The sequence below is a fragment of the Mastigoproctus giganteus genome, chromosome 13, assembly GCF_048544385.1.
Source record: "Mastigoproctus giganteus isolate SK-2022 chromosome 13, ASM4854438v1, whole genome shotgun sequence".
Taxonomy (NCBI): domain Eukaryota; kingdom Metazoa; phylum Arthropoda; class Arachnida; order Uropygi; family Thelyphonidae; genus Mastigoproctus; species Mastigoproctus giganteus.
The window spans coordinates 151517317-151531273 of record NC_143587.1 but is presented as its reverse complement, the minus strand read 5'-3'; the positions used below and the strand labels follow the sequence as shown (position 1 = coordinate 151531273).

The following is a 13957-nucleotide window of genomic DNA, read 5'->3' as shown; positions in this document are numbered from 1 at the left end:
AGCATAACCCCTCCCCACTTTCTATCCTGTCTATCCTTTCTGTAGACGTTGTACTCTCCAAATTCCAGTTCTGCATCCCTTATATCTGTGTGATACCACGTCTCTGATATCCCAACAATATCTGCCTTTGATGTTTTGAGCAATACCTCAAATTCATCAAATTTATTTACTAAACTCCTAGCATTGGTGTATACGCAGGTATACCTGCACCTGTTTCTATTCTTAGCTACCCTAACATAACCCATGTGTTTACTTGTACCGCAATGGCTCCCAGCAGTCTCTGAAATATCATGCATCTTCTTTTTCAGGCTTCTGCTCATTCTAATAGAAGCAGTGCAAGAATCTCTTTCACCTCTGCCAGTGGCTACTGTCAATCTATTGGTCTTTGTCTCCCCCCAAGCTAGCAGTTTTTCGACCCACCTAACACTGCCTCGATAGCATCAGCAAATATTCTTGCATCCTTTCTATTTAAGTGTATCCCATCCCTGTAGAAGCAATCTCTCCTGTTAACAAGTACAGTCCAGGCTGAAAAAAATTCTACCCCTTGAGCCTTGCACAATCTTTCCAGGGCCGAATTGCAGACACTTTCAAATTCAACCCTAATTCTCGGCTTTTGTTCAACAGTGACCTGTACTTGTTAAGTAATTCTGCTGGTCTCCTACTCTTAATATTATTAGTGCTTGGCAGGCACTTGACCCACCTGGCTAGCCTGGTCGGCTTGTGTGATGTGATTTATTGTCTGGAGATGTTATATTTCATGTTCATTTCACTTTGACATTATAATTCATATGACTTTGAATCTGTAAATAATATGTATGTATTATATAGTGTATAGTGGATTTGCAGCTTCTAGCTAGTTGGGCTGCTTGTTAATAAAAATGTAAAAAAAAAAAAAAAAAATACTATCTTGGGAATTTCTCTTGCAAGTATGTGAATGCAGGACCATTCACTTCCAAAGCCTTCACAAAATTTTTCACATGCCCCAGTTTGATGTGGTTTGAAGCAAAACTTTATTTGGATCTACCACAGGTTCAAATGCTACATTCTTCATTCCAGGTGTTAATGATTTTTGTTGAGGCCAACTCCCCTTCTGGTGCATATCCTTGGCACGACTATACCACTTGCAGAGAAATCAGCAATACTTAGTGTAACCTTTTTTTTTTTGCAGTCCTAATGAAATCGCAAATACCTTTAAATCACAACATCTCTTCCAATCATACTTCTGACAGTGTACACTTAAGAGGATGTTCTCCATATTTGTGTATGTTTCTTTTTTGTTACGGTCACATTTCGTTTTATCTCTTCTAGGAAAATTGTTACGTCCGGGATCTGTACTCTCTTCTATGTCATCAGTTTGAACTGATGAAAATCCAGTCGCCATATCATCTTCTGCATGAAGATCAAGGACTGTTTCATTGTGTGTAGCTATATTTTCAGAGTCCATTCTATTTGAGTTTGTCTTTTGTAATTCAGTGGCTTGTTGCCTTCGTGATTTATTTGACATTTTATCACATGATTTTATTTTAGGTGGAACTGTGATAGGGGTATTACTTATTTTATCAACTAGAATGGGTTTGGTGGTAGGTTGAAGTGTTGATAGCACAGATCGTGCCCATTCTGCAATGGATGTATTGGGCGGAATTGATACCTCAGTTTGTGTCGAAACAGCTTGGCACTTTTGTGTAACAGAAGCATACGTGGTTTTTGGGATAGTTGATTTTATTTGCTTTCTTGCTTCTTGATATGTGACCTTAGGACTGCAAGTGGCTCGAGAGCCTACGAATTAGTTCTATTGGGAATAATATAAATAGAGACAGGGGTACACGCATTCATCCCCTCTTTGAGGCAGTAATCTTTGGAGGGGATGAACGTTTTTGCCTGGAACGCTCCCGAGCCGCTTCTGGTTCCAACGTGTGCGGGAACAGTACACGTTTACGTGAGATGCACCGTGAACCTGCTGGTATTTAATGAGGCACCGCAGAATAGAAGTGCACTGTGGAGGAAGACGGCAGAAGCCTTTGAAAGCTTCAGTTGTTTTAGCGCTTTTAATCTAGTATATTTTATTTGTACATTCACTGTAAACTACATTTGTTTTATTCTATCTTAATTCAGTATTTTATTAGCAGTAACATTTTATTTGTATAATCACATTTATTTTGTTTGATCTACTGTAAATTTATTGTAAATTTAAATATAAAGCTTTTTAAGATTTTGGTTTTCGTTTTTACTTCAATGGTTGGTGAGAAACGTTAAAAATCATAGCATGTGACCTTATTCTCAATCTTATACTTTTGTATTCTTTTTTAAATTTTCCAGAGGTCGCATGATTTTGAGTATGCTGGATGGTCATTCTTGCAATTTGGACATTACAGAGCCTTTTCAGTACACTCTGTTTGTGAACGGTTTTTTGACTGGCAGTTAGGACAAGTAGTTTCATCTCTGCATGTTGTCTGGGAGTAACCAAACTTTTGGCACTTGAAACATCTTAAAGGGATTGGAATGCATGGTCGGATACGGCAGTTTAGGTAGCCTGCTTTAACTGAGGTCAGCAAATTTGGTGTACTAAAAGTCAATATAATATTACGTGTGGGAACAAGTTTGTCATCCTTCCGTATCATAATTCTTCTTGCTTGAGTTACTTTCTGTTCTATGATTCCACGACTATCTCCCTCTTCGGTCACGTTCAACAAATCCCACTAACAGCAAAGAGTTCTTTACTTATGTAAACTCTAAAAGGAAGGGGATGAATCAGATCGGTCCACTTGATATCGATGGTTCAACTGTTGATGATCCTGGTCAGGTAGCTAACAAACTAAATGAATATTTTGCATTGACATTCACACATGAGGAGTTATTCAGGGAGGGGAATGCCAGAGGTGTATTCAAATCTGGCAGTAAGCTAGATAATCTTGTAATAATTGAGACTAAAGTGGAGGAGAAATTGTTGAAGATAAACACAAGAAAGGTACCTGGGATGGATGGAATCTATCCAATTACAGTAAACCTCCGCTATTCGCGAGGGTTATGTTCCTGAGAAATGCCGCGAATACCGAAAATGCGAATATTGAGTTATGGCTCCCATAGTAATAAAGGGGTTCCATTCCAAAGTATGAAATATATAAGAAAAACTAGTCTAAAATTTTGTCTATGTATGTATTATATGTACCTTCATAATATGACTATGTACATACACAGTACATAGTGAAATGCAAACATAAAGCATCTAAATGAAAATAAGAAACAATTTAATATTAAATGTAATATTTATTAGAAATTGCAAACAAATCTTTCAATCCAGCGCCTTTGCTATAGGTAAAAAACTTATCCTGCCAGTTGTATTATCAGTTTCGCTAAAGTGTTGATAAAGGTGTTTTGCCTTTTAACGAATGATGAGTGAAATTAATGGAATTTGATTTTGAGTTCGGTCTTCTATCCACAGATTTAAAGCCTTTTCCATTTTTTTAAATTTAACATCACGAGTTACAGAGCAAACTTTTCAAGCAATTAGCATCCGTTTTCACAGACACTATGGCAGATTTCTTCTTCCGATTTCTTGATTGATCGTACCGTTGACTCATTGATTTTTTAATGTTTTGCCACTGACGAGTCACTTTCACCATTAGAAATTTTGCCTAATAACTCAATTTTACCCGCTAATGTCATCACCTTTGATCTCTTCACAATTCCATTGTTATTCGTAGCCAAATTTTTGTAGCGGTTAGAAAAATTTGTCCACAATAAAGTCACTTTCTTTTAACCGTTAACACACTTGAAAAAGTCTATTTACACTAACACACTGCAAAACGGTAGATTTTCACTTTTGTAAGCATATCAATTTATAAATTTATTCAATTTATAAGCATATAAATTAAAAGCAAACGATAAAACCTTCCATGATAAGCGTGACATACTGAAAAAAAATAAGCGAGAAACATCCACGCTCGCAATTTTGTCACCCCTCTCCCCCCACCCACTGAGTGCTGTTTTGACTGGGAAACATGATTTTAGCCATGCCCTTGTCTTTTTATGGCGGAAAATGTTCACAACGATTTAAAATTTAAGGGCACAAAAGGTGATATAGTTGTACACGTTGGCACTAATGATATTAAGAGTAGGAGACCAGCGGAATTACTTAACAAGTACAGGTCACTGTTGAAAAAAAGCCGTGAAGTAGGGTTGAATTTGAAAGTGTCTGCAATTCTGCCCAGACACAATAGGAGGGAGTATATGATGAGAGCATTGTCGATTAATTCGGCCCTGGAAAGATTGTGCAAGGCTCAAGGGGTAGAATTTTTTTCAGCCTGGACTGTACTTGTTAACAGGAGAGATTGCTTCTACAGGGATGGGATACACTTAAATAGAAAGGGTGCAAGAATATTTGCTGATGCTATCGAGGCAGTGTTAGGTGGATCGGAAAACTGCTAGCTTGGGGGGAGACAAAGACAAATAGATTAACAGTAGCCACTGGCAGAGGTGAAAGAGATTCTTGCACTGCTTCTATTGGAATGAGCAGAAGCCTGAAAAACAATATGCAGGATATTTCAGAGACTGCTGGAAGTTATTGCGGTACAAGTAAACACATGGGTTGTGTTAGGGTAGCTAAGAATAGAAACAGGTGCATGTATACTTGCGTGTACACCAATGCTAGGAGTTTAGTAAATAAATTTGATGAATTTGAGGTTTTGCTCAAAACATCAAAGGCAGATATTGTTGCGATATCAGAGACATGGTGTCACACAGATATAAGGAATGCAGAACTGGAATTTGGGGAGTACAACGTCTACAGAAAGGATAGACAGGATAGGAAGGGAGGAGGGGTTATGCTATTAGTTAAAAAACACATAAAATCCAAGGAAGTGAAGCCAGTCGACATCGATGGACAGGGCAGTTTGGTGTGACATAAGCATGGGTAAATCAAAATTGAGAGTAGGAGTGTGCTATAGGCCTAATGACTCTGATGAGTATAATAAGATACTGTACAGGGAAATAGAATGGGCCAGTAAATCAGAGAGTCTTATAATGGGGGATTTTAATTTCCCAGATATTGACTGGAATTTCTGGGTTGGTCACTCACACACTAGCAAGGCTTTTGTGGATTTATTGGATGATTGTTTTCTACACCAGCATGTTCGGGAGGCAACTAGAGGGAGTAATACTCTTGATCTGATTATCAGTAGTGATTCTTCATGCATTAAGAATCTGCAGATAAAGGAACCACTAGGTGGCAGTGATCACAGTGTGCTGAAGTGGGATTTACTCAAGGAGGTAACTACCATCAGAGGTAAAGGGAAGGGTTTTTGCTTTCGTAAAGGCGACTATGATGGGCTGAGACAGTATTTAAATTCTATACAGTGGGACCAACTGATGATGTTACCAACAGCAAATTCAAAATGGGAAGCATTCAAGGAACTAATCTTGGAAGCTACCAGGCTTTACATACCAACCAAGAAATATTGTTCAAGGTTCAGGCCTAAATGGTTGTCAGATGAACTAATGAGACATATGGCAGAGAAGAAAAATGCATGGGATACATACAAATTAATGGGTGACATGGAAGCCTATGATAGATATAAGTTAGTCTGTAACCAAATCACAAAGGAGATTAGGCAGGCAAAGGCAGATTATGAGAAATCCTTGGCAAAGGATGCAAATAAAAACAGAAAAGAGTTCTTTACCTATTTAAACTCAAGAAGGAAAGGGATGAATCAGATTGGTCCACTGGATGTTGATGGTTCAACAGTTGAGGATCCTGCTCAGGTGGCTAACAATCTAAATGAGTATTTTGCATCTACATTCACACATGAGAAGTTATTCAGGAAGGGGAATGTCGTAGGTGAAGTAAATATTGGCAGTGAGCTAGATGATTTTCTAATAACTGAGAGGAAAGTGGAGGAGAAATTGTTGAGGATAAACATAAAAAAGGCACCCGGGGTGGATGGGATCTATCCAGTTATATTAAATGAGGCAGCAAAGGAAGTAAGCAAACCCCTGGCCATAATTATGAGAGCTTCTTTGGACTCAGGGGAGGTACCCATAGACTGGAGATGTGCAAATGTAACCCCAATTCACAAAGGAGGATCAAAGGCTGACACAAGTAATTATAGACCTGTTAGTTTAACTTCGGTTCCAGGAAAATTAATGGAGGCACTGGTTAAAGAAGCACTGCAGGATCATCTGGACAAGAATTCAGTTATAGCTCAGACACAGCATGGTTTTGTTAAGGGCAGGTCTTGTCTGACCAATCTGATTGGATACTATGATGTAGTCACAAAAGAAATGGATGCAGGGAATAACTTTGATATTATATATTTGGATCTTAGAAAGGCTTTTGATACTGTTGCGCATGGAAGACTGCTGTACAAATTGGAGCAGTGTGGCATTGGAGGCAAATTGCTGCTATGGATAAAGGGGTGGTTGAGTGGCAGAAGACAGAGAGTGGTAATCAATGGACACTGCTCAACGTGGACTAATGTTATTAGTGGAGTTCCTCAGGGTTCAGTGTTGGGTCCATTGTTGTTTTCTGTATTTATAAATGATATAGATGATGGTATATCAAGCTTAATGTCTAAGTTTGCAGACGATACAAAGGTTGGCAGGGTTGTTAAGGACACTACTGATGCTATGCTGCTGCAACAGGATCTGGAAAGGTCGAGCAGATGGGCTGAGAGGTGGCAAATGAAGTTTAACATTAACAAATGTAAAATACTACATATGGGAAACAGTAACCCCAGATCAACGTATCAACTCTGTGGTACTACGCTGACAGAATGAAAGGGACTTGGAGGTGGTTGTGCAGGCAGATATGAAGTTCTCTGAGCAGTGCAGACGAGCTGCGAGAGTAGCTCATGGTGTCTTGTCAATGATATACAGGAATTTTTCTAGGAGGGATAGGGATGTGATTATTCCCTTGTATAAGGCATTGGTCAGGCCACACCTTGAGTACTGTATACAGGTCTGGAGGCCTCATTTCAAGAAAAATGTAGAGCTACTGGAACGAGTACAGAGAAGGGCAACAAGATTAGTGAATGGAACAAAGGGTTGTTCTTACGAAGAAAGGCTTAAGTTTTGCAAATTACAGAGTCTGGAGACTAGGCATCGGCGAGGTGATCTGATAGAGGTGTATAAGGCTTTGAATGGATTAAGCATGCTCAATGCCGATGGGATTGCTCAGAATAATCACCTGAGAGGGCATAAATTAAAATTGAGGAAGGACGGATGTCGGATAGATGTGCGGAAATTTGCCTTTAGCCAGTGGGCAGTTGGTTTGTGGAATAGACTTCCATCACTTGTTGAAGTTGATAGCCTAAACAAATTTAAGGCTCAGCTGGACAGGTATTTCGAACGAACGGAGGGGTGAAATGGGAGTAGTGGTTGTGCTTTTTTTTTTTTTTTTTTTTTTTTTGGCTGATGCTAAATAAGCTTGCTTTCTTGCATCATAATGCCTCTACTAATGCTAATGCTAAATTTAAAATTTTTTTAGATTTCATTTTATATTAAATCAGCGACCGCAAATACATGAAACCGCAAATAGCGGAGTTTACTGTCTATTAAAGGAGGTGGCAAAGGAAGTAATCAAACCCTTAGCCATAATTATGAGAGCTTCACTGGACTCAGGGGAGGTACCCATGGACTGGAGATGTGCAAATGTGACCCCAATCCACAAAGGAGGAACAAGTAATTATAGGCCTGTTAGTTTAACTTCTGTTCCAGGAAAATTAATGGAGGCACTGGTTAAATAAGCACTGCAGGATCATCTAGACAAGACTTCAGTTATAGCTCGGACATAGCATGGTTTTGTTAAGGGAAAGTCTTGCCTGACCAATTTGATTGGATACTATGATGTGGTCACAAAAGAAATGGATGCAGGGAATAACTTTGATATCATATATTTGGATCTTAAAAAGGCTTTTGATACTGCTGCACAAATTGGAGCAGTGTGGCATTGGAGGAAAATTGCTATAGATAAAGGGATGGTTGAGTGGGAGAGGACAGATAGTGGCAATCAATGGACACTACTCTTCATGGACTAATGTTATTTGTGGAATCCCTCAGGGTTCAGTGTTGGGTCCCTCTTTGTTTTCTGTATTTATAAATGGTATTGCTGATGGTATATCAGGCTTAATGTCCAAGTTTTCAGACGATATGAAGGTTGGCAGGGTTGTTAATGACGCTAATGACAGTACACTGCTGCAACAGGATCTAGAAAGGTTGAGCAAATGGGCTGAGAGGCGGCAAATGAACTTTAACATTGACAAATGTAAAGTACTACATATGGGAAGCAGTAATCCCAGAGTAATGTTTAAACTCTGTGGTACCACACTGACAGTGGTAGAGAATGAAAAGGACTTGGGGGTAATTGTGCAGGCAGATATGAAGTTTTCTGAGCAGTGCAGACAGTCTGCAAGAGTAGTTCACTGTGTCTTGTCAATGATATACAGGAATTTTTCTAGCATGGATAAGGAGGTGATTATCTCCTTGTATAAGGGAATGGTCAGGCCACACCTTGAGTACTGTATACAGGTCTGGAGGCCTCATTTTAAGAAGGATGTAGAGCTGTTGGAATGAGTACAGAGAAGGGCAACAAGATTAGTGAAAGGAACAAAGGATTGCTCTTATGAAGAAAGGCTTAAGTTTTGCAAATTATAGTGTCTGGAGACTAGGCACCTGCGAGGTGATCTGATTGAGGTGTATAAAGCCTTGAATGGTTTGGGCATGCTCAATGCGGATGGGATTCCTCCTCCTGCTCAGAATAAATGCCTGAGAGGGCATAGATTCAAATTGAGGAAAGACGGTTGTAGGATAGATGTGCGGAAGTTTGCCTTTAGCCAGCAGGTGGTTTATTGGTGGAACAAACTTCGATCTGTCATTGTGGAAGTTGATAGCTTCAATAGATTCAAGGCAGAACTTAACAAAAATTTGGAGCGAGTGGATGGGTGAAATAAGGGGTGGTTTTTTTTTTTTTTTAGGCTGTTGCTATATAAGCTTGATTTCTTGCATCACGTGCCTTTGCTAATACCTTTTTCTGTTTAAACCTTCTGCTGTCTTACACTGAATAAGATATTTAAATAGAATCCCAAAACATCTACAGAAAAATGTGAAATTAAAAATGCTTCAACTATTGCTTTTGTACTACCTGGTACCTGTCTCAAATCATCTAAACTATTCGTGAAATTTCAGCAAAAGCCACATTTCAATATTTGCATCAGAAAATTTTTCTTGTCTGTAATCTCTGGTTTTAGGAAAGGATTTCTGTATTTTCTTTTAAATAACATCAATTCATCCTTTGGTAATGATTTATTTTTAATCCCATTCAGTTTGCACTTCTGCACAAGATTAGGTGCAACACAATACTGCTTTATACACACCGATGACCCAAAACATTATGACTAGCAAGTCATTATGCAAATCGAAGCAACTGCAGGATAAAGTAAGGTTAGTAAACTAAGGTTTGTATATATAAATATATATGTACATAAAATATTATACAACATATTTTATATATATATCCATAATTCAAATGAAAACAAAATAAAATAAAACATAAGCCAGTAGTATGCCAAATACTGTAGAGCAAAAATTAACATAAAAATAACGTAAAATAAAATACACCAACAGGGAGGGGGTAGTAAAGATAAGACATAAACAGTAGCCGAAAATCCCCTATATAATTTAGCACTTTTAATCCAATTAATAAAACCGATATAAAATTTAAAAATAAAGCCAATTATATTATAATTTAGCGGTACCACCCCCCCTCGTAAGGTACCAGTTCCGAAAAACGTGAAATATCACCAAAAAGGGGTTAAAAGAACTACTTAATTTTTCTTGTTTTAAATCTTAATTTTTAAGCCATTATTTAAATATAACTTAGTGGTAGTAGTGGGTTGATATGCTAAATAAGCAGCACCTGTGCTGCCATCTATTCTCCTTTTCTTTTTTATATAAGCTGGCTAAGCTTACATTATGTCAATGGTGTGGCTCTGCTCTAGAGTGCTGTCTGTTCTATAATTTATTTCTCGCTGCATAAGGACCACCGCCGTGGAAATCCTCTGCATTTGAGGATCAATCAGAGGATGAATGGGTGTTTTGTTCTTCGATCTTTTCACCCTTGCGACGATTTGTATAGCAATTGAAATACAGTGATTCCATGACCATTATTGGCCTCGTGGTCTGCTGTTGATATGGGGCATAATGGTCAGTCGGAACTGGTACCTTACGAGGGGGGTTACTGCTAAATTATAATATAATTGGCTTTATTTTTAAATTTTATATTGGTTTTATTAATTGGATTAAAAGTGCTAAATTATATAAGGGACTTTCGGCTACTGTTTATGTCTTATTACCTTTACTCTCCCCCTCCCTGTTGGTTTATTTTATTTTCCGTTATTTTTATGTTAATTTTCGCACTACAGTATTTGGCATACTACTGGCTTATGTTTTATTTTATTTTGTTTTAATTTGAATTATGGTTATATCTTGGCATCATGTGGAGGATGTGCATTTTGCTGCCTCTAATGATAGCTTAATATTTATTTATTTTTCTTATTTTACATCTTAATTTTTAAGCCATTATTTAAATATATCTATATATATACATATATATTTAAATAATGACAAAAATTAAAATATAATAAAATATATAAATATTGAGCTTTCATTAGAGGCAGCGACACGCAAATCCTCCATATGAAACCAAGATATATCCAATATTTTAAATTTTAGAATTAAATAAATAAAATAAAACATAAGCCAGTAGTATGGCAAAAACTGTAGAGCGAAAATATTATTTTCGTTTTTTTTTCCCGTCTTCGCCATACTACTGGCTTATGTTTTATTTTATTTATTTAATTCTAAAATTTAAAATATTGGATATATATATATATATATATATATATATATATATACACACACACAGTAAACCTCTGCTATTCGCGGTCGCTGATTTAATATAAAATGAAACTAAAAAAATGTGAATTTTAAAGTGCTGTGACATTTTCCGCCATAAAAAAAACATGGGCATGGCTAAAATCATCTTTCCCGGTCAAAACAGCGCTCAGTGGGTGGGGGGAGAGAACGGTGACAAAATCGTGAGCATGGATGTTCCCTGTTAATCCTTGTTCGGTATGTCTTGTGTGCTTTTGTAAGCATATCAATTTATAAATTGATATGCTTACAAAAGTGAAAAATCTACCGTTTTGCAGTGTGTTAGCATAAACAGACTTTTTCGAGTGTGTTAACGGTTAAAAGAAAGTGACTTTATTGTGGACAAATTTTTCTAACCGCTACAAAAATTTGGCTACAAATAACAAGGGAATTGTGAAAAGATCAAAGGTGATGACATTAGCGGGTAAAATTGAGTTATACAAAATTTCTAATGGTGAAAGTGACTCGTCAGTGGTAAAATATTAAAAAATCAATGAGTCAACGGTACGATCAATCAAGAAATCGGAAGAAAAAATCCACCGTAGTGTCTGTGAAAACGGATGCTAGTTGCTTCAAAAGTTTGCTCTGTAACTCGTGATGTTAAATTAGAAAAAATGGAAAAAGCTTTAAATCTGTGGATAGAAGATCGAACTCAAAATACAATTCCGTTAATTTCACTCATCATTCGTGAAAAGGCAAAACACCTTTATCAACACTTTAGCGAAACTGGTGATAGCACTGGCGGGATAAGTTTTTTTAGCTAGCAAAGGCGCTGGTTTGAAAGATTTGTCTGAAATTTCTAATAAATATTCCATTTAATATTAAATTGTTTCTTATTTTCATTTAGATGCTTTATGCTTGCATTTCACTATGTACTGTCTATGTACACAGTCATATTATGAAGGTACATATAATACATACATAGACAAAATTTTAGATTAGTTTTTCTTATATTTCATACTTTCAAACATACTTTTATTACGATGGGAGCCATAACTCAGTTTATATATATAGAATAAACTGGTAAATCTAAATAGAAAGAAAATATTGGAAAACAGGCCTTGAGCTTTGGGTTTTAATAAAAAATATTATTTATTTATTTTAATAAAATAAATAAATATTACATCTGGAAAAAAATATGCACGTTTGATATTTAAAAGAGTTACATATTGCTTTATGAGCCGTTTGTGTTCCTCCCCAATTCACGTAGTTCATCCAGTGACTGTTGGCCCTTCAAGTGGGAAAATTTGCAGCCTGAAATCTGTGACCCCTGTCCACTCTATAAGCTTCCCTCATCATGCTGAAAGTTTGTGGCCCTTTCCGAGATGCACACAAGACTTGGTATTTGCTGCTTTTGTTCAAATTGCAAAATCCTGGAATGAGCAGTATGGAAAAACTCACTTTGATTGATTGAGTGTTCCTTCCTGATGAACACACACACACCACAGAATTGGCAACTTGTGCATGTCCTTATCAATAGTTTTATCAGTGTCTTAAACTTATAAGCAGAACATTAGAATCTTATGATACATCTTTCTTCCTTTCTAATACAGAAATGCGTAACCAAATCTGACCAATCAGTTCTGTCTGAATTTTTGATATTAAAACATAAAACCACCACATTGGATTCATGTAACAAGAAACTGCTATAGGAGGGCCAGATGTATTTAGGAAAAAATGAAAATACAACTTACCATAATAACAGGTTCCAATCTAGCCACTAAATCTTCATATGACTGTAAGCATATACACAAAAAAGAAATACTGCATTAAGTTTAAAAATAAATGAAAAAAAAAAAAAAAAAAGATAAGAAAAGAAAAGAAAAATAATATTCTTCAAAAATTACCAATCAAAATGTGTATATGATTTTCTTAGCGACTTTTTTTTTTTTTTTTTTAATGAAACCACCAAACACGAAAGGTATCAAAATGTACAGTACTTAGGACCAGTGCTTTTTTTTTTTTTTTTTTTGTATGGTACTCATTCTTCGCTATCAGGAAAAATTTAAAATTAAAAGGATACTAAAAGTGCTCTAAAAATTTTTTTTTCCTGATATTGTTACTTTAGTAGTAATGTTTTTGGAATAAGAACAATACATTTAGTATATTAACACAGTTTATTAAGCATAAATTTATTATTCAAGTATATAAAAAAATAAGTAAATAAATCTGTCAACTACTGAGTGCTGGGCACTCAGGGGTGAAGGGTCTGTAGTTACGAATGGTTGTTAGTGTAGTATCTCAAATAGAGAGCTTTATGGTAACTGAAAAAGTTTCCAGTACCCCTGCTCAGCCTAAAACTGAGGAACTAATGAAAACATTATCTATTTGAGTCTTTCCAGCTGTTGTGCATGACAAGGATGGGAGAAGCAACTCTGACTTCTTCCTAGAGAAGCAGTTAAAGCCTTGGGAGAGAAGCTACTGGCAGGTGAGGGTCTATGCAAGACTCCACGCAGGCACCTCCCCACCACTGCTGCCTCAACACTGGCTCTCTGAGTACCTCCTTGCCAGGACAACTCGATTTGAAAATTTTTTAAAAAATATTTCTCGTCACAAAATTTATAAATGACCTTTATAGAATTATTAACTAACTATTTAGCAACCTTTTTGTCACCAAAAGGAGAGTTGCTTAGTACAAAGAAGCACGCTATCAAAGTGCAATAAAGAATTGTTTTTTTAATTTTAACACAAAATGTAAATGACAGATTAATCGGAATAGTTTTCCCTTGATAAGCATCGAATAACGCATAGCTAATGTGATTTTTAAATTTTTAACTCCATTAGCGGCGGAAATAGAGGGGGGGTGGACATGAAAATGCAAATTACTTACATTTTCATGTCTGGTGCCACCATTTTTAATTTTAAAAATATTTTAAAATTATATTTTAAACCTACTCGTTGAGCTCTTTCCAACGGTGTATAATAAGCTATAGGTTGTTGAAAATATTTTTGTTCCCTCCACATTTTACCCCTCCTCATTTCTCAACCAAACTGTCAATAGCAATCAATATGCCATTATGTTGGCCCGCATGAT

General features: G+C 36.6%; 1 protein-coding gene across 5 annotated transcripts in view; it reads right to left on the bottom strand.

The window, feature by feature from the left end:
- Positions 1-13957, bottom strand: part of Pfrx (6-phosphofructo-2-kinase/fructose-2,6-biphosphatase) — a 345736-nt gene that overhangs the window by 112103 nt on the left and 219676 nt on the right. For all 5 annotated transcript variants that reach the window (XM_090387942.1, XM_090387944.1, XM_090387940.1 and 2 more), the window contains exon 11: positions 12618-12659. In XM_090387942.1, the coding sequence (XP_090244068.1) occupies positions 12618-12659 (42 nt within the window). The remainder of the gene's footprint in view (positions 1-12617; positions 12660-13957) is intronic.